This window comes from Sciurus vulgaris, assembly GCF_902686455.1.
Source record: "Sciurus vulgaris genome assembly, chromosome: 2".
NCBI classification, from domain to species: Eukaryota; Metazoa; Chordata; class Mammalia; order Rodentia; family Sciuridae; genus Sciurus; species Sciurus vulgaris.
The window spans coordinates 152,851,782-152,873,729 of NC_136462.1; the positions used below are offsets into that span (position 1 = coordinate 152,851,782).

The following is a 21,948-nucleotide window of genomic DNA, read 5'->3' on the forward strand; positions in this document are numbered from 1 at the left end:
GAAAGAGGCCTAGAACAAATTCTCCCTCAGAGGCTACAGAAAGAACTAGCCCCACTGACAATCTGCTTTCAGACTTCTGGCCTACGTAGCCATGACAGAACAACTCTTGTTTTAAGTGCTAATTTGTTACAGCAGCCAGAGGAGCTCATAAATCAGCCAACCCAAGCCTGCATCATTCCCTCTCTGGGTAACTCTAATACCCACCGCTAAACTCGACCCTGCCTTTGCAGCCAGTTTGGTCTTCCCACAACATGTTCTCCACTCTGTCACCAGGGAGAGCTTCTCACATCTTACCCTTATGGGACTCTTCTAGTTGGAAACCCTCAGTGGCCTACAAATGTTCTGGGAAGAAGCAGCCCCCCACTCTGCCTTACACTCCCTCACTAGTTTGCCTTTAGCTCCTTACCAAATCTCTAAGCTGCATTCTTTGAGGAGGACCTTCCCTAACTTACCAGGAGAGGTCTGATGCTGTATCATTGGTTCTTGTTGCCTCATGGACTTTCTCTTCATGATGCCTATCACAGTGTGTTGTGTGTATTGGGTGTGATTATTTCTTTGGTTTCTCTCTTCCCCAACAAACTGTAAACTCCATGAGGGCCAGGCCACATCAGTTGTATTCATCATTATACCCCAACACTTAACACAGCATCCTGCACAAAGTTAGTCACTGCTCAACACATGTATGCTGCTGGAATGAATGAAAGAACAGAACGGGACAGAGAGAGGAAAACAGAAAGCACAGCCTTACTCCCCTCTCCTCCATCCCAACCTATAATGATCATCTCCAGCACAGGGTAGAAGGGGCAAACTCGCCCTTTAAAAGGGGGCCACCCACCATCCCTTGTCAACAACACTAAAATCCTAAGACACATTTGAGGAGTAAGAGGATAAATAAAGCAGGGCAAGACAGAAAGTCTGGAAAACCACCAATCTATATTAGTAGTTAAATGCCATTTTCAAATATTAAATAATGAATGAAATCTTTACTACTATCCCAAATGTCATGTCAGGTGTGCTTCAAAGCAGTCATGGACTAGACATATAATGGTCTGCATGTATAGGTGAGGAACTGAGCCTGGGAAGGTTAGCTAATTACCCAAGGTTAAGGGCCATAGACTGCAACTGTCAACAGAGCCACCTGGATTCAATAATACTTCAACTTGCAGGAATACTTCAACTTGCCCTGGCTGTCTCCCCTTTACCCCCTCACCTACCCACTGTTACCCTTTGGCCTCTGAGCTTAGCACAAGAGTGTGCAGGAAAGCAAGCCCTTCAGCTGGAGACAGCAACATGTGCAAAAACACTCCCCTGGCTCCTTTATCAGCTGTGACACTACAGTGATAATGAACCCAGCAGCCCAGGCTGGAAATCTGTCCAGATTCATGAAATATCTTTCAACATAAAATATGAGAGAAAAACACAAAACAGTTTAAGCAGCATCAGCATGCAATGTATGTGGTGAAGCAAAACAAGGCAGGTTGTATAAATATTTAACAATGAGAAAGAACTGAACTGGCTCCAAAAAAACATCTGGGATAACAGATCTAAGGAGGCTGTGGTTTCTAGTGGGAAAGTCACTGTGAAAAGATGAAAAACAACCAGCCCTGCGGTTCTCAGATTTCACTCTCACGTGAATTTAAGAGGCAGCTCTGGCAACCCACCTCTAAGGGCTTTTTCCAGTAACCTAAGTGTTTACTACACAATTGGGCAATTTCCAATGGGTCTAAATCAAATAAATATGCTTTCCTTACTATTAAAATGTTTTATTTCTATTGCAAAAAAACAGAAAGTCAATAACAGTGTTAACAGTTGACGAGATAAAATCTGAATTTTTTTCCTTCTATGTTACCTAATATGGCAAGTAATGGACTGCTGAGCATGTTTAGGATTTCAGATTCTGGCATCAGTCCAAAGACTAAGTTCTGATATCCCAAAGAAAATAAGCTATGTATTAGAAAGCATGGTTTTCATGGACTGACTTTCATGAGTGACATTTGGAAACAGACTGTTTCTTCCCAGAACTGACACCACCAGGGTGGAGGGCTCAGCTCACAGGACCCCTGTGGGGCCAATTATCTGCCTACATTCCTCCATTGAAGGACTCAACTACATGGCTCAGTTTAACAGTTTGTCCTTACCCTCTTTTGCAAAGTGTTAGGAAGAAGGCCCAGCTGCCGTGGGTGGGCTGAGACTGAAAGTTGACAACTGCCAGCTATTTTCCCACACACACATCCTATGAATTGCCTGCTGTCTGTCCTTTGTTGCATCTTATACAACTGGCTTTGTATGCTCTTTCTGGGGTTCTCCTGGGGTATGTGTTAGCACACCCTCATTCCTTCTTCTTCTCCTGGCCATAGTGGAGATTCTGCCCTCTGACCTTGCAAACTTGGAATTGACTAGTGTAGAGCTGGGATGTGTGAGCTTTCAGAGCAATGACCTCCCAGTTGCACTGCTATCATGGTACCTAGGGCCATTTTCAGGCAGCTAAGTGTGTTTCTGTGACAGCTTAAATGTGGTGCATTCACTTAGGATTCTCTTTGGTTGTCTGGGAGAGAAGACACCTGTCTGATGCTAGGAACTGGGAATTGGTCAGTATGTGCCCTGAAGAGTGAGGAGAAGCCAGCAAACATCTAAAGAATGCTTCTCCAGCTACTCTTTCCAAAGGCCTGACCCTATCCCGTAAGAGCTGGACAGGTACACCAGGGCAGTGGAAGTCACTGAGGCAGATCCCATCACCTTATGACAGCCCAGATTCCAAAGGATGCTCCTTCTAGCTGCAGGTCCCCCTTCCAGCACAACTTGCTGAATTCCTTACTTTGGTTCTCTTCAAACTTTATGGATATCAAAGAAGTCCCTTGGGACTGTTATTGGAGAATGGACTCTGAGTTAGTAGGCTTAGGACTAGGCCTGAAATTTGTCATTTCTAAGAACCTTCCAGGAGATGCAGGTTGCTGCTGGTTCACAGAGTACACTTGCCACATCTTACTGGGGGGATTACCTTCCAAGTACAGATAAACATTTGTACAGAGTTTTAATAAGACCCTTCACAAAATCAAAATATCCCCCATCTAAACTTAGACATCAAGGAGTTTGACAAGGTCAAGAATAAAGGTGGGTTCACTCTAGGTGACTTGACTAAATCAGCAGGTCTCAAACTTTAGCATGCATTATAATGTGTCCAAGTTTGGGTAAAAATGCAGATTCCTGGGCCCTAGAGCTTCTGATTCAGTTCATCAGGATAGAGTTGAGAATCTGCCTTTTTAGCAAGTCCACTAACACAGTTGTTCCAGGACTACACTGAGAATCATGGCACCAGAACCAACACAGGATTCTGGAGAACCCAAGGGTCTACCTTAGTCTCAAAGATTTGATGTCATTCACCACTCATGTGCCCCAGAATCCCCTGAAGGTTGCCCTGATTTACCCTGTATGAACCAGGGTCCCCCAAACCCTAGGCTGAGCTGTTATGGCTAGACTGACTGTTAGTGCCTCCAGGGACACCATGCTATGCTGAGACCTTGAAGCTTCCTTATATCTAGATGTCCCCAAGTCAGTGAGCTTCATTTGCACTGACTATATACAAGCTTTGCTTTATAGCAGCTGTTTGGCCTCAGCTGTATGGCCCTGATAACCCCTCAGTTACTCCAAGTCTTATGGCCCTTATCTGTGAAATGGGGTGGGCAACCCCCACACAAGGCCATCATGAGGCCAGAGGACCAAGGGTTTTCAACTCGCCTGTGCATGAGAATCACTCAGAAGTTTTGATAAAATACAGGTTCCCAGTACCCTCCCTGAATCCTGGGAGAGTATTTGTCAAATCACCCTAAGCAACTGTTGCTGTTGTGTACCCAGGGCTGATATCTACTGTAGGATGTAGAAAATGCTATAAGAATGTAGAATCAATTGTAGGGATTAATATTACACTGTTAATGTTGAATGAGAAAAGAAAAGTAACCAGTATTCAGTTTCCCAGGGATGTCTTCTCTACCACACAGGCATGGAGACTCCTAAGTGAATGCACCATGTTTAAACTCTCATGGAAACAGTCTGATAACAGTCTACCAGCAGGACTGCAGAGCTGCCTGAAAATGGCTCTCTGGTGACCTGCTCTCATGAGCTGCTATCTGTACCCAGACCATGGCCTAGCCAAATCCTGTGATCCAAGGCTGAAAGTATCTCTGGACTTTGACAAAGCTTTTGGGAAGATAGAAAAGTTTAATCACAGCTGATTGGGATGTGTGACTCATGGAATGGGGGTTTCCAGATGAAGCCCTTGGGGACCAACCTGGCTCAGGCACTCCCCAAATTATCACAAAGAATCTGAGTTGGGATGGTTGGGAAATGGAGTCATTCATTCACAACAGCTGGAGCTCCTAAGGGAGATGGGCAGAAGCGGCTGATCCAGTGAGATGCATACCATGTGAACTTTCCACAGCCATGCAAAACAGGTATTTGTTAATCATATGAATAAATGGTTACATGAAATAGTCATTGTATAAATGAAGAAAGACTTGAGAGAGGGAAGAAGGGAGGAAAAAGAAAAGAAAGGAAGGGAAGGAGGGAGGAAGAAAAGGAGGAAGGAAGAAAAGAAGAAACAAATTCAGCCTTTGCTTGCATCTTCTGCTGTTGAACAGTTTTATTTCAAAGTTATTCCCTATATTGAACTAAAATGCTGACCCAATTCTCTGAATGCAGAGAGAGTTCAGTAGAAACCAAACTATAGCAGTGCGATGCAGATCAAATGGGCTGAATGCACCTTGTCTTGGAGAGCCATCCTTTTCCACAACCATAACTTTAGAATCTAGGCATTTTATCCCCAGTGCAGGGATGAGGCTTGCTGTCAAGGCACCTCCTGTTTCTGCTCATCAGGATCAAGGTTTTTCAGAGTTCAGCCACTAGAAGACAACTGAAAAAATATGCTCACTCTGTATCCTTTGGGTGGCCCCTGCCAAGTGGTTTTTCTGTCCTGCTTCCTACTGGGCCTCAACTCCACTCCTTAGGCATATCCAGTTACAGTCTGAGGCCCTGCTATCACCTGGAATGCCCTGGGCCTCTCCTTGGCTCTCCTCCTTCCTTTTCCAAGAGACAGGGCTGGGCTCTCAGAGAACCACTATTGTTATTTTTGCAGTTCCTCTACCCACAGCACTTTCTTCTGATCCCTGTCCTTCTCTACTCTTGACATCTACTCCATCTTCTGCTCAGAATCTTGTAATATGAATATTCCTGACATTCTGGGTGCACTGTCCTCCAGAACACTTTGCCTTTCCATCAGACTCACTTGTAACACCTCTGAGCTTTGCTCTCCAGGTCCAGTTGCAGTGCACCTTTTGTTCTGCCTGCCCAGCATCCCTTTCTCCTCTTGGTGACAGCACCCCATCTTCTCTGGGGAGTCACCTTCCCCAACTAGGTCAAAATACCTTGGAAGCAGGCCTCATATCCTGACTGAAAGTTTTCCTAGCCCTAGGGACCAGTAAGTGTAGAGAAGGGGTCCAAACTGAGCCAAGAGAGGCAACCCTAGGAAATACTTGTAGAAACTCTGTAGGAAATCACTGTGCCTCTGTGGCATTGCATGGCCACTGACCACAAGCCTAGGGCTGCAAAGCCATACATTGTTATATGAGAAAAGGCTGTCTGACAATCTGCCCTACACAGAAGAAAGCAAAGTCAGAGATCAAGAAAAGGACACATAGTCGATTCATACTATTCAAGGTAGCTATATTTTATAAATACTTATGAACAATGAATTAGCAAATACTGAACCATGGCTCCTAGGAGAAAGACAGAGTTTGGTTCCTGTGAGACTCTGTCACCACACCTGTCAACCAGTTAATACATAACCTGTTTTTTGCATGTTTCTGTTTAGAGACACCTTATTTAACATATATTGTTGATTCCCTAAATTGTGTTCACAGGCTATAAAATTATTCATATTTGAATAAATATATTCAAATATGAGTATATTTGAATTAAGTTTATCTAATATATACTCTTTCCTCCTCAAGGCACATTACAGACTGCAGATGGGAATACTAGACAGTATTCAGCATAATACTTGGGTCATTTTGAACAGTTAAATCACCCACAAAAAGCACAAACATGAAAAGTAAAAAGCAGCATCCAATAGAACACAAAAAAGGACACTAGTTGATAACAGAAAAGCTAAAACAAGAAGGTACAGTAAACATGACCTTACTTGACCTCAGCCGGGAATTCACAAACAGGCTGCCCCAAATTTCTTCCACTCCACATATGACCACAAAAGCCCTGGGAATATTAATTTTGGGGATGCAAGTACGTTTGGCTAGTAGATAAATTTGCAAACATGAACTAATGAGTGACTATATTTTTTTAGTGGTATTTGATCACCTGGATCTTTCTATGCCTGAAACCAGAATCTCTTTTCAGTTACATGAGTCAGCAAATTTATTTTCCACCCAAGCTGGTGAGGGATGAGTTTCTGTTGAACCTAGGCTGGCTATACAGTCATTCTTTTCCATGACCATGAAAGTCTCTTGGAAGAAGACAAGCTGGCCCTCTGACTCCTCTAGAATCCTGGGCCACTCCTACACAAAGCAAGTCCAGTCCTCCCCAGGCAGTTCATAAAGGGATTTGCCTGGTTTCATCTGGCATTATTCCACTTGACCTGATGGATCCCTTTCACTTGCCAGTTGAAAGGAGGTGTCCCAGAAACATGTCAGCCCTTGGCCCTAAGCCTCAGCAATTGCTTCTGTTTAGGTATTGTTCCAGCTTTAAGACCCTCTTCTACAACCTTCCACCATTTCTTAATCATGAACTAAATTCTATCCGAGAACTTTAAGCAAGAGTTGGCATGAGCCTTAGTTAGGAATTTCCTGGAAAGAGATAAGTAAAATGAGCGTCAGAGAAGAAAGGAACTTACTAAGATCATAAGGTGAAGACCAGAACAAAGAGTGTGGCTCCTAACTTCCTTTCTAGCACTTTCTTGACTAGCATTGCTGCTGTTGTTAGGTGAGGAGCCCCACACTCAGGACACAGGATCCAGTGTTTATTCACAGGTGAATCAAATCATTGCAGTGGCCCATATTGCTCCATGATGCTTCCAAGGAGATCTACATATCTTTTTATATATTTATATACCTTCTCACCCACCATTTGTCACCATCTCTCAGCTGGGGAAATACTTAATTCAAAAGAGAAATACACCATCCCCACCCAGATACAGCACCTCTGGGCAAGAATCATAATGCTGGGGCCCTGAGCTAGCAGGTGGCTGCAGGACCTACTACTGTAGTCCAGCATCTTGTACCACTGTGTACACACAGCTCCCCATGTTTGGTGCAAGTAGCCCTGCACATCCAACATCTTTCATTTGTTGGCCAAGAGGCTACTGGCCGAGAGCCTCAGAGGATAAAGGGTCAGGTTACTCAAGTTAAGACATCCCCATTCCCTGCCTGGCTCCCTGCCCCAACACCCTCTCAGCCTGAGTCCCCCAAAGTGGACCATGTCACCTCTTTCTGGCCTAAAAATCAGGGACAGGAGAGTTTTAGAAACCCTAGTCCAAGAATCAAAGTGTAGGTGTATCACACCTACATATTGGTCAGTGATGTACAAAAGTCAGCTCCTGCCTTGTCCTGAACACCAGTGAACCCTGAGACATGGCCATGTACCAGCTACAAGGAGCTCTTCCAGGCTTTCTCAACAGGTTTTCAGACTCTGTCCTGGTACTCACATACACTCTCTGCAGCTCTGAGAGACCCTGTCCACCTCTGCTCTGAGCATAAGAACCCACTTCTCCAGCCCCAAACTATTCCTCTCAAGAGGAGCCTGACCAGAAGTGCTCAGAGATCTGGCTATTCACCATTCACAGGGATTCCTCTGACATCTTGGAGGACTTCTTGCACTACACCAGCCCTAGGTGTCATGGCCACTGCCAAGCATCCCCTCCAAATATGGTTCACACTGCCACTTAACACTTGTGTGTAAAGACTTCACACAAAAAGCAATGTCCACCCAACCCTGGTGAGTCAGTTAGTCATACCCATCACTGGAGCCTTTCCTACCCTTGACCTCCACTTCCCATGACATCAGGGTCTTGGGGGCTGTTTCAAAAAGCCACATCCTGTGGTCAGCTGGAAAGATAGCTCTTTCCAGAGGAGGTGATTTCAGCTGTCAAACCAATGTTTGCTGGTGGATTTGCTTTCCCTTGCATATTCCTCCCAAATATGTCACTTTATTATATGTGTTTCTTAGGATTTCTATATGGAGTTCTCTAATTCAATGAAGGGAATGGGGGAAGCAGGACAAGTCTTTGTGAGGCTGCAATAGCATCATTGTTTTGCAAGGATGTGGATGAAGCTCCTGCAGGTGATGTGTCACAATGTAAGAAGACAGAGAGATGGATAAAAGTATACCCAGTCTCACACCCTAACTCTCTGTCTTCTCCCTCCTACATAGAGCAGTGATCATCAACATTGAGAAAATCACTATTATCATCCAGCAATCCTGTACTCTTGCCACTTTTGGCAATATCTGATTCAGGCTTATCATGTGTTATCAGTAGAATTGTGCCTCTCTGCCACCATTAAAAAATCATATTTTGAAGCCCTAACCCTCAAAAACCTTAGAAGTGGCTACAGTGAAAGATAGGGCCTTTAAAGAAGTAATTAAGGCAAAATGAGGTCATGGGGTAGGCCTTAATTCAATATGACTGTGTCCTTACAAAAAGGAGGGACAGTGGGAATGTATGCACAGATGAAAGACCATGTGAGGACTCAAAGAAAAGGCAACAATTTGCAAACCAAGGAAAGAGGCCTCAGGAGAAATCAACCCTGGTGCCACCACGATCTTGGCTACAATGAGCTGAATGGTTGATTCCAAATTCATGTTTTAAAATCCTAACCCCAAGCTAATGGTATTAGGAGGTGGGCCTTTGGGAGGTGATTAGGTTGTGAGGGTGGGGCCCTCATGATTTGATTAGAGCCCTTATAGAAGAGGAGCTAGATAGATAATTTGCCCTTTTTACCTTAAAAGGACACAGCTAGAAGGTTCCATATTAGAACAAAAATGGTGTTCCTCACCAGACACAAGTTGTTTGATCTTGGACTTCCTAATCTCTAGAAGTGTGAGAAATAAATTTCTGTCAAGTCAACAATCTGTGGTATTTGTCAGATGGCCTGAGCCAATGACAATGAGCAAAACACTGACTCAGTTGCTTATCAAGCATCTGCCAAATTCTTACTATGTGCAGAGCACTGATTAGGCACTGTGGAAAGACACAAAAGTGAACTTAAACAGCTTGATACATGAGGGAGAATGACACAGCACAAATGGATTTGTCATACAGCAGAATGCAAATCTTAGTATAATGCATGTATAACTCTTGTTATAAAAATGTAAGTTTGTTTCAATTTGGCTACTATATTAGGGAATAATGTATTTGAGCATAATGTGAATTTTGTGTTTGCTTATCTGTGAGAGATACTAGATGAACACAAAAGACTGTGCTCAACTGGACCAAACCACACAAAATGCTCAGCCTGATATAAGCTACACTGGTCTTCATTTGATATTAAAAACTTTCCTCTGGTTTCACACACCTGTCCTTCCATTATTTCAAGATAACACACAAATGGCAACACCTTCTGAGACCCACTTCCACAAGCAAACTTTGGGTTATTTTCAAGGTTAAGTGCCATATTTAGTACGCTTTGTAAATTTCTTAACCATTTAGCACACGTAAAGCTGTGCTAGCATTTTTTTTATAAGTTTCTATCTTTGCTTTTATCTGCTACTGACAAATTATTGAGTGTTATATTCCTAACCCACTTTACTCCCATGAGTCCTTAAGTTTTTACTGCACTCTTCTGAATACTGCAGTGATTTCTTAAAAAGACTGTGTATGTTAGATTACATAAGAACAGACTGTATTCAAATATTTTAATAAGAAACTATATTTCAGGTAACTAAGATCTGGGTAGTAATTGTCTAGAATCAGGATCACAAATAATCACTCACTTGCTGCACAAATCTCATTACAGAGCATGTGAGTCTAATGAAGGTATCAATGGTGACTTCCAGTGGCAATGTGACCTTACTACATGTAAAATATAGGGAAAGTAATATATTAAAAATGGATTTTTAAAATGTTACAAGGTAAAAGACATACTAAGTAAAGTGCATCTTCTCATCTTGAGGAAGCTTTTTGTGACAACCAACTTCTTAGTATGTCTACTGGAAGAATATTTTTCTAGGACCAAAGAGCCTTATAGAAGGAGCCTACTGACCTGTCATGGAATTTTCTGAGGTGCACAGCTGCTCTCTCAGTTTCTCCACATCGTCAGGATGCACCTGTTCATAAAGGGTGCTCCCAAACCACTCTGACTGGGGCTGGTTGAGAACAGGGGTGACAGAGTCAGACACGTATATCACTCGCCCTGTTTCAGCTGCCACTACAAACAGAAATCCATCAGCTGCTTCCAAGATTAGATGCTTCAGTTCCTGCAAAGAAAAAGACTGATTAGCACAATGTATTGACAGATATAGACCAATTAAATGCAACCCTTAGCTTCATTTATTTGGATACTCATTTTGGTGCACAAATTTTTTTTTGTTTTGGAAATTAGTGTTAATTTTACTGGAATATAAACTAGAAAAAGCACAAAATTCCCACTGTCCCTAAGACACAGACACTGAATACTGTCAGCCCTGTCTTAACCAATCCTCTTAGGAAGAGAGGACATTTTCAGGTTAGGGGAATGGGAAGTGATCACCAGGTGTTGGGTTGCCAGAAGAATGAGCAGTTCCATCCACATGTTGCAACCACTATCATGTTATTGCAGCAGAAGTGCCCAGAACATAGTGCCTGGCACAGAAGGTGCTGGATAAAAGGGAGGAAAGGAAAACAGGAGGGTAAGGAGAACAGGAAAGAGAGCTTACATCTCCTGCCAGTGCCTGCCACACAGATAGTACACTCTTCCTGCATTTCTGAGCTGAACGCTGGCCTGGGAAGTGAGTATCCCCTTACTTCTGCATGTCTGTCATGCTTCCAGAATGCTGACAACCATTGCGGGAATCTTGACAGGCTCTCAGAGTAGCCCAAGAGGCAGCAGGACATATAGTACTATCCATATCACTTTACAGTGAGAAGAGGTTAGAAGGATCAGCTTTGGGATCACACAGGTAGCCAGAGTCATGATTTTCATTGAAGGCAGGAAGAAAGTGGTTCAGAATCAATGAACGGGCAGCAGGAAGCTTTGCCATCATCTCCAGAGGGACACAGATGGGGTAAAATCAACTTTGCTAAGATGAGATGTCTTTTCTTTGTAGGACCTAAAGGTAGCTCAAGTGTAGCTCTCCACACTATTCTCACATCAAGCTAAGGAGCCATTTCCTAGTGAATGAAAGGGATTCCATACCTGCAGCAGTTGAAAATTTAACTCTTCTGATGCAGTAGAGTCCATAGCTCCCTTCCCACCACCTCACACACTGATAAGACCCCAAAGAACAAAGGCATCCTTCTGGGTTAGCAATTAGCAAGCATCTTTTGCCGTGAATCCTTTGTTCAAGTATAATCATATGAGGAAGCATTACCATAAAATGTGGCAAGGGCCCCCTGAGTGAAGGTAAATGCTCTTCAGCCCATTCATTGATCTGGAGGCTCTGGTCCTATCCTATGTCCCAGTCCCTAAGGAAGTTTCAGGAACCCAAAACCTAGAAGATGCTGATCTATGGAAACAGGACCTGAGGAGCTTTGTCAATGTCCCTGAGTATTTGTCTGGAGAGAAATTCAAACGTCCTTAGCCTGGGAACCCAGGGAGGAAGGAGATTCTACAGTGTTTTTTAAGGAAAAGTTTATTTTGCCCATTTCCCATACTTTGCACTTCTGTGGTTCTGGGTCTCCTAGATGCTTACTCAGTTTCGAGGACAGGGTAAGCATTTTTATTTTCAGTATTGGGAAGATTTTTCCAACAGGAAGAGCTGTTTTAAAAAATAATGAAGCAGGATGTCTGAGGAAGTGGAGAACTCTGCCACTGGAGGAGCCTAAATGACTTTGCTTATGTATTCACGTTTTTATCCGTTTGCACCACTCTCATCATATCACCTCAACCCCAAGGTTCATTTCCTGGGAGCTCATTATTCATAACCAAGGTTCTGTGTTGGGGACCCAGAACTGACCCTGTCTCTCTCCTCCACTTGAACAGATGACAGGGGTTAAGAGCAGGGATTTTAAGATAAAAGGAGATCGTCCTCCATGGCTCTTTCACTTAGCTGAGCAACGGTGGGCAGGATACTTAATGTCCTCGGCTTCCAGTATTTCACGCAGCTCTGTTTTCAATGAGATTTTCAGAGGTTAATTGAGGTGTATGAAGGACTGGCCTGGCACACAGAAGGTGCTCCATAAGTGTATGTGTCATCATCTTCCACATAACCCAGAAAGAAACACTGGTGGGATTCATGTGACTTGTATAGCCTGCCTTCTCTCGCCTCTGTCTCCATCTCTTCACTTTACTTAGAGATAAAGGGATTTACTTCAAATCTTGGTCCTGCAGGATTTTTGTAAGGAATGAAGAAATGTAGAGAAAAAAACTTTCTACTGACCCTAGCAGTTGGCATGCTTAATAAATTTATCTGGCTACCTAACTGCCATTCGTTCTTCATTATCCTCCAAGCAGTCTACATTCACTGTGTTGATGACCTCATCTGCAGGAGATGGGATAATCACTGCATTCGTTTTTTTATGGAGGTGGAAACAAGGCTTGAAGCCCATGTCCTGAACCACTATGTTCTGTGTCCTCATATGACCTACACTAGCATACTTTCCCAACACCTCCAAAGCAACAGATCACATGACCTTGGGAGGGTTTCAAAGGGGTTATTTAGCACTTGCTAAAATGTATGTCACAGAACAGACAGCAAAAAATGTTGGTTCATCTTCCATGTTCTTTTTCTAACCTTACTCCTACAACATGATGATTCTCAGCTCTAGAAGTACAAATAACTCACCTTCATTCCTCCCTCTGAGCTTCTGTGCTCACTGTCCCCTTTTATGAAGTCCCTCTGCTCTACTGTTCCTATATACATCCTGTGGTTCCTGCATAGCCTGTCAATGCTGTCTCTGTCCTGAGAAGTGGCCCTGATGAAACCTTGTCACATCTGCTCTACCTCTTTTTTGCTCACATGCTCTGGTCTTGTTGAACACTCCATTACTTAGGATGCTACACTGCACATACTTTTGTACTTCCTAACTACACTCCCTGTCAACTACATAATTTTGCCTTTTCTCCCTTCTGTCATATGTGAATTGTTTTCAAATGCACTGCCTCATTTATCCTGCAAAAGCTCCTAGAGTCAGAAAGTCAAAAAGCTTTGTTTTTATTACAGATGAACAAACTGAAACACAGAGCATTTGCTGATCTGCCCTGTGACAGGAGCATGTCAGTACCAGGACCCTGAAAACAGGCCTTCTGGCTCATGTAAATCCATTACAAAATACTGTCACATGTGTTTCTTCTTCCCAAATATTCAAAGACTTTATAGGAGTTAAAAAATAAGTTTTGGGGTGGTTGGGCATGGTGGTGCACAACTGTAATCCCAGTGACTCAGGAGGCTGAGGCAAGAGGATCACAAGTTTTAGGCCAGTCTCAGCAACTTACCGAGACCCTATCTCAAAGTAAAAAATAAGAAGGGCTGAGGTATAGTTCAGTGGTAGAGTACCTCTGGGTTCAAACCCAATACTGAAAAAAAAGTATGGCTTTTGGGTCGCTGAAACATTTCTCCATTGGACCAACTCCTGGCTCTGTCACTTAGTAGCTGAATGACCTTGGGCAATTTACTGATTCTTTCTAAGCCTAATTTCTTCATCTATAAAACAGGGATGAATCATAGTGGTTTATCTACTGAACTGGAATAAGGAGTAAATCAAACAATATATGGAGAGATATGATTGAGACCAGGCCCTGCAAATACCAGCTTGTGCTAGTAGCAATGACCCTCATTGCCATCATCACTGCTACCATGGTTCTCAGAGGATGATCATCTTCACCTATTCTAGCACTCATGATTGTGTCTTTAACTAACTTCTTCTTATGTCACCATAGGTCATTGTTCAAATGCATGGTATCTTTTTTGAGGGGTGCCTCACTGAGGTACATGAGGACTATAAAAGCAGATGCAACCACTTCATGCTCTTGAAGAGAACTTCTTGCTGAGGAGTGGAAGCAAAATTTCTTGGCTTCATCCCTCCTTTAACCTCAAACCCACATAGCTTATTTCAGTGTGATGACTCTGTGACTCTCCCAGCTTTTAGAAAGATGCTGACAAAGAGAACAGACCACAGATGAGTAATGGCTGGGTACCTGCTCGGTGAGGAAGGAAGGTTTGTATGCGCCATCAGTAGACTTGTTCCCTGTGCCCCGCATGGACTTCATGTGTGAGACAGCCATGCGGAGGATGGTGAGCTTGTCTGGCTTCCGGGCCAGTGCACTGCAGGTGGGGACCATGTCAGAGAGCTCTGTGATGTACTGGGTCATCTTGTTCCGCCTGCGCCGTTCAATCTCACTGTGATTCTCTCTTCCCAGAAAGCAGGAGATCAGGAGAGGGCGAAAAGAGAAATTACTATCTAAAGGGATGAAATGGCACATTATTCACATCAAATGACCAAGAGCAAGAGGCTAACTTGTAAGAACTGAGTGCTTCAGATACATGCTGGGCAAAGCAGCACTCTGACTCCTTTCTCTGACAGTTTCTGTCTCTGTGTATGGGGAGCATGAACCTCTTCAGCCTCAACTCCTAAGAAAGTATTAAAGCTGGGTATGGTGCACTCCTGTAATCCAAGCACCTCAGGAACCTGAGGGCAGGAGGATAACGAGTAAGCTTGAGGACAGCCTGGGCAACTTAGCCAGATGCTGTCTCAAATTTAAAAATAAAAAGGGCCAGGGGTGTAGTTCAGTGGTAAAGTATACCCTTGGGTTCAATCCCTAGCACTGCAAAAAAGAAAAAAAAATGTATTGAAGTTTTTTAAGTATTCCCATGTGCCTATGGATTTAATTAGGAATAAAAAATTAAGACATGATACTCCAGCAGAATAAAGTCTCCAACATGCTTTCCATGGGCACACATGAACCTCCACAGGGATGTGCATATGCACATACAATGAATGCAGTTACTGACTGCTTGGATATATGGTCTTACTTTGTGGTAGGAAGCACAATATGAAGGTCCCTGACATAATTTTTAAAATTTATGCTGGTGTGAGAGTGATACAGTTCAGTAAAAACTGTACTTTAACATGCCTTCATGGTACATTCTGTTTTTCAATTTTTGTACAGTATTCAATAAATTACACAAGACACTCAATACCTCATTATAAAATGGGGTTGCACAGATGGTTTTAGTCACTGCAGTCTAATGTAAGTATTGTGAGCCTATTTGAGGTGGGCTAGGCTAAGCAGTGATGTCTGGTAGTGAGGTGAAAATAAATGAATTTTGGACTTAACAATATTTTCAACTTATGACAGGGTTAGCTGGATATGATGCTCTGGTAAGTCAAGGAGCACCTGCAGAGTCATACTATTCTTTGTGTCACTAAGTAGACCAAAACTTTCACGAATTACTTGGTATAAGGTTGTGAATGAGCATTTGTTATTACCTAACACATTTTCTGCAGCATAGTAACGGAACAGGTGCACCCCTGGCTTATTAAAAAACAAACAATCAATTTTTTGAAAAAGCACTGTGATGCGTTAAAGATGGAAAGCTAACAGAAGGGCTGGTAGCCTGTCTCCATCTGGGGATTATTAACTTTAGGCTTGGAATAGGGTAACAGCCAACCCAGTTCAACAACGCTAAGACAAAGCTGTGACTTGGGATAAAAGAACTGTCAAAAAATACACCCCATGTCTGTTGCAGGATTTAGGGTTTTGCTGGTGCTCAAAGAATGAGTGACACTAACAGTAAGAAAGGAACAACCTCAGGCAAGGCTGCCTCTAAACACTGCATGTATTAAACAGCTTAACACCCCATCCTCCCAGTCTGGGGGACAGACATGCCAGTCAAGCCTGATGGCATGCAAGGCACATGTGCTGAAGTCCTCTGTGAGCAGAGGCAGGGGTAGGGAGACTGTAGGAGAGGTCCCTGCAGTGAGCTGACCTTAGCTGCAGGTGTATACCTTCCATACAAAGGGCCCTGGACAAGGCCCCAAGAGGGAGGAGACAGGAGCAAAAATAAGAAAAGCCTAGTCCCGGTCCCCAAGCAGAAGGTGGGGTTAATAAGAAAAGTAAAACATATAATTTGCATGGTGGGAACCAAAGGCAAACTATGATTAAATGCTCAGAAAGGCACAGGGAAAGTAAAAACCACAGAAAAGATGGAAAGAGCTGAGGAAGGTGTGGTCCAAGGATCAGAAGTTGGAAGAGATGGGCAGGGCAGTGGGAAATGGTTGGATAGACCTCATGTGGCAGTGGGCAGAGGAGGTCTGCTCTGGAAAGGGGATCAAGAGGATCAAAAAAAAAAAAAGGCCTGGAACTAGAAGGAAGCACTGAGGGCTGTGAGAAAACAGGTCCTGACCTGGGGCCCAAAGGAGCAATAGAAGTTGAGAAGCAACAGAAGCTGGGGATCTGTGCCAGACCACAAGAGCAAGCCGCAAGGGAGGCCAGGCTGATAAGGGCCTTGGTGCTATGTGTTATGTGCCCTTGCAGCTGATTCCTGGGAGAGGCCCCTGGGCTGGTGAGCCTTGTTGAAGGGAGGGGATGAAGGCTGAGACCAGCAAGGAATTACTGAGGGTGGGTTTGAGGTGAGCTAGGCTAGGACCTCCAGGAGTACCTCCCAGGTGACTACTCGTTTTCACAGAGTAAAGACCCTCCTGGGAAGGAAGGGTCTATCTGCTCCTGGAGAAGAGGCTCTGGAGAAACCAGCAGGATTTACTTACTGATAACCAGAGAAGAAAGGGTAGCGGGCAGGGCAATTAGAGAGAAGAAAAGTGGTGAATGTGGGAATTTGGCTAGAGGATTCCTGAGCTCTCTAGTGCTGGCAGGAATCATCTGGAAAAGACACAGGAGCTCTTTCTTTCCCTCTCACTCCACATCCCAGAGCAGATGAGTGTCCTGCACCTTCAGACAGGCCTTTTCACTGAAGTCTGGACAGCTCCCAGAGAAGTTCCTCCCCACCCTGACAGCTCACATTTCCTCCAGGCAGACCTGGGAAAGATGGTATGTGGAGAATGCACGTGGGGAGGATGTCAGGCAGGAACTCCAGTGCTCAGGGCAGTGCATTCATCATGTAGGACTCCACTCAGGACCCCGTGTCCTTTCCAGCTGCCTGCACTCTCTTGCAGGGGGACCTCTCTGGAAGGGCTTTCCTCTCCTCCAAGATCTTCTACTCAAACAAAGTATCTTGGGAAGGCTAACTTGCTCCCACCAGCTGAGGTCCACACGCCAACTCCTCAGCCTGACTTTTAGCCGTTCCTTAGTCAGGCCCCCCATACTACCTTCTTCTCTATTCTAACACATTTGGGCACTCAATGCCTCTCTATCAGAACAAGCTTTTCTTCAGTTCATCCATGGTGAAATGTGTCTTTGCATCAAGCTTTAGTCTAAGTCAAAACTGTATGTAAATCTTGTGATTCTCTTTTCCCTTCCCCAACCTGCCTGCTGTAGCTGTCACTCTGGGGCTAAGTCTCCTCTCATCCCTCCTCTCCAGTCTCATATCCCTCCAGTTCACTCCTAGCATTGTGGCAAATCTGACCCTTCCCTTAAACAGTGATGACCTCCAAACTAATGAGTCAAGTTCAAACCCCTCAGCTAGTTTCCCTCACAACTGCTCCAATGAAGCACATCAAAGTGTATTTGCTCTTGATATTATTTTCCAAAAGCACCTTACCATATTGCCCTGGACCATAAACATCTGCCAGTGGTGGGTGGTGTCTTTGTCAGGTTCTTTTTTTTTTTTTTTTTGCGGTACTGGGGATCGAACTCAGGGCCCTGTGCTTGCGAGGCAAGCACTCTACCAGCTGAGCTATCTCCCCAGCCCTTTGTCAGGTTCTTAAACAGAGATCTAGAACAACTTTACCACGGTGTTTGATAAACTTGATTTGAGGGATAAAATGCATGAAGAAGACAACATTAGGGCAACTGATTGAAAAACTGATTATTTAAAAACTGTATTCACTGGCTAGTCTAGAAAATGTTCTGACCATTTTATATCTTAATAAGACTGAGTTACTGGCAGAATGTCAAAAAAGAGCTGCCAGTTACCTAGCAACAAGATTTGATAAACAAGTGGCATACATATGTGTGTGTGTAGTTTCATTTTTAAGCCTTCATGGAGGTAAAGAACAATAGAAAATAGCATCTTATGAAAACAGAGAGGCAAATCTCCAACACCAGGCTTGCGGAATCAAGTTTACCCCCTCCTCATGGGAAGGGAATGGTTTGGGGTCTACTCAGAGTAACTACAGGAAGGGGCTGCAAACTTGGTATCTCAAGTTACATGAGTCCCATGAGCTAGTAAGAGCTGAGTGGCATCAATAAAGACACTGTTTGGGAGAGGACCGGGGCTCTGCAGCAAGTCAGGGATACAGGCAAATTTGTCACCTTCAGAGACTCCTCTGCTAGTGCAAGAGGACCCATAGCTTGGCCTCCAGGACACAGCTGTGGAAATCAAGGGCTCACAAAGAAGAGGTGCAACTAAGCACTGGCTAATGGGTTTCTTTTCCAACTCTGTTCCATAGTATTCACTTAAGTTTAATCAGAACAATGAGGCATAAGCCTATCTTGATTAAAATTAAAAAGGAGAACTGCACAAAATCTAAATAAAGATGCTGAACAGGAGCTGACATAATTGCCTATCATTCCCTTGAGTCCTAAAGTTGAAGGAGAGGATACTGTGAGAGTGTGTGATGAGGAGATCCCCTTGAGCTAATGTCCCAGGGACATATCCAGGTCCCTGAGGACTCTGAGACAGGAACAGCTCACATGCAGGCCTGGCTGAGAAGAGCCACACACTGAACCTAAGTGCTTTCATTGTCTCTCTTTACCCATGTGTACCCGTGTGTCTAGGCTGAATATAAGGTTAACTCGAAACATAGGGAAAAGGAGCCTGAGAAAGTCCAGATCTTCTAAATGGGAGGCCCAGAGTCTCTGATAACCCTCATTCTCAAGGGTGCACTTGTCCTTTGTGTTTCAACAGCATCTTTCAGCTAACTAAGCACTTTCTAGCTATTGCTGCACTTGATCCTCATAACTGCCCTGTAAGGAAATACCTCTTCTATTTATGGAAAAGGAACCTGATGCTTGAAGAGGTACACTGACTTACTAGTAACTGAGCCAAGTCTGCCCTGATTTCACCCTCTCCTCTACAGAGCACTAATTGGTTCTAGATTCAGAGCTACAAGGTCTGCAGAGAGCAAGAGGCAAAGATATTTAAGGCTTCATGGGAGGTGAAAAAAGACACAGTTTAAGACTACTTAACGATTCTTTAAATTATTTCGTTCCCTTTGTGCAAAAATTCTAGTGTTATCTGGCTAATATTTCAAATCAAGATTAATCTCTGTAGGAAAGAAAGAAAAAATAAAGAAAGGAGGGAAGGAAGGAAGGAAGGTAGGAAGGAAGAAAGGAAGGGAGGGAGGGAGAGAAAAGAAAAGGAAAAGTATTTAAAAATGTAAGAAAGGCACTGAATTACAAATCAATCACATGAGAGCCAAACATTTCATGTGAAGAAACAATTGATCCATATTGGCATAATGTTAGGGAATTACATCCCTCTAAAACACAAACCACGCCTTTGTGTCCTGACCTGAATCACCCCTAACCCACTGACATGACATAGGCACTCATGAACTACATTGTGATTCAACTGCACAAGCACTACAATGTACCAAGTGCCACTTACCAGCAACACTTTTTTTACTCATACAAATCAAGCAGGGCTGGGTGCTATGGTGCATGCCTGTAATCCCAGCTCTCAGGTGGCTGAGAGGAGAATTGCTAGTTCCAGGATAGCCTCAGCAACTTAGCAAGACCCTAAGAAACTTTGAGATCCTGTCTCAAAAAAGGGCTGGGAATGCAGCTCAGTGATATAGTGCTCCCAGTTCAATTCCAGTAGAAAGAAAGAGAGAGGGGAAAAAGGGAGGAAGGAGCCAGCATCTCAGGAAGAGGAGGGAAAAAGCTTGGAAAGCTAGGAAGGGCTTATGCTGGGTGTTTGCTAGAGCCAAAAAGGCTCCACTTGATCTCTTCCTATTTAAAAGCAACCACTTATGGCCCATCCAGTGTGTCCTTCTCATAATGACTGATAACAATGAACAAAATATGGTGATCCTTGCTGTTGCTTGGTCATCCTCTGCCATCAGAAGTACTCTGAACACTTCCCACCTAGAAGTGAAAGCAGCATCTCTCTAAGCTACGATGCATAGACTAAGAATTTTCAGCATCAACAACCCTCTCCCTTTTCTGCCAGGAAAGAACTCTGCAGGACACACCTATCTTGCATATTTTTCCTTATCAACAGGGTTTTGGTTATCATGCTTATTAACAAAACAGGTTGGTAAATCCAGACAGAAAGATTAAAAAAATCAAATGGCACCACAACCTATAAAGCCAGGAAAAAAAAAATACCCATAAGCTTAAATATGGCCCAAAACCAAAGGTAACTACCAAAATGGGGGTCCATTTGGTGGAAACTTTCCTATTGTGAATATCTTTACTTGCAAATAACTTTAGAGATCCACTGGCCAAACCTACAAAATAAAAGGAGTAATTTTGGCCTGGTGCAACTGGGTGCTCCAACCTTACCAGGGAATGTCAGATGGAGGTAACTTGGGAGTCAACCCTTGATAGATTAAAGAAAGGCCAGGAAGTCATCAATGCAGGCTTCAGATTGCCTGGAGCACTAGAACTGAATCTGCAGTAATGGGTATAAAGAATAACTCTGAAGGTCTTTGGGTCTTTTGAGAAAGGCAACAGAGTAAGTCTGAATGCAGCAGCAAATATCAGGATGGTCCCATACAGTGACAATAATAAAGTTTGGGCAAGGAATTCTTCATTGTTCATAAATTATAAATCTAACATTAAGAAGATATTTGCATTACTTATGCTTCCACTACCACCGAACTATATCCCAGCCTTTTATTTTTGATACTGGGGATTGAACCCCAGGGGTGCATTGTCACTGAGTTACATCCCCAACACTTTCACTTGTTTTAAATTTTGAGACAGGGTCTCGCTAAGTTGCTTAGGGCCTTGCTGAGGCTGGCATCCAACTTGTGATCCTCCCACCTCAGTCTCCTGAATCACTGCAATTACTACACCAAACATCTACTCTTGTTTTAATGAAGTATTACAAATATAAGTCACATGAAGAACATGATGTGTAAATGACTCTTGGCGCAGCTCTGGGATATTGGCTGGCCCACTCTGAAACAACATTCAAGAAGCTATTCCCCACTGGTGGCCACTGATTCTGGCTACAGACACAGGACAAAATCCTGGGACTCCCTAGAAAATGTTAAACCCAGTAGACCTTGAAAATAGGGAGATGCCGGGAAGGCTCACTGTGATGGGGAGGTTGGTAGCCTCTGTGAGCATGGGCTTGTGGTGGTGCTGGTGGGATTGGGTGCCTGCCTTCCTGGTGGATGAGGCTGCTCTGACCTCTCTGAAGGAGGGTGTGGCACTATTACCAGCTGTCAGGGGGGTTCATCTTTGGAGGATCCCTTTCTGGTGTGTGATCAGAAGTTTCCAGGAGGTGAAGAGTTCATCACCATCTGCTGTCAGGACCGGCGACTTACTAATGCAATGTCAGGAGGTAGGTGAGGAGGCTGTTTTCTTTGGCCTGGACCTGGCCAACTCTGCATTTCTACTCCTTTGGCCTCTTAGGCAAAGGGCATCCTCCTCTGAAGTTCATGGTGTCTATCTCTACCACCCTCCAAACTCTTTATCATTATCATCACTGACTACCCATAGAGACACCCAGTTCTCCAAC

At 43.8% G+C, this 21,948-nt stretch overlaps 1 protein-coding gene across 14 annotated transcripts in view; it reads right to left on the reverse strand.

Annotated features, from left to right (window-relative positions):
* ARNT2 (aryl hydrocarbon receptor nuclear translocator 2) overlaps nt 1-21,948 on the reverse strand; it is a 174,765-nt gene that overhangs the window by 93,710 nt on the left and 59,107 nt on the right. For 12 of the 14 annotated variants that reach the window (XM_079123414.1, XM_079123415.1, XM_079123423.1 and 9 more), the window contains exons 4-5: nt 14,334-14,547; nt 10,263-10,476 (exon numbers count right to left, since the gene is read on the reverse strand). In XM_079123414.1, the coding sequence (XP_078979540.1) occupies nt 10,263-10,476; nt 14,334-14,547 (428 nt within the window). Of the gene's footprint in view, nt 1-10,262; nt 10,477-14,333; nt 14,597-21,948 lie in introns of all 14 variants that reach the window. The other 2 variants (XM_079123417.1, XM_079123416.1) reach the window with 2 other exon arrangements.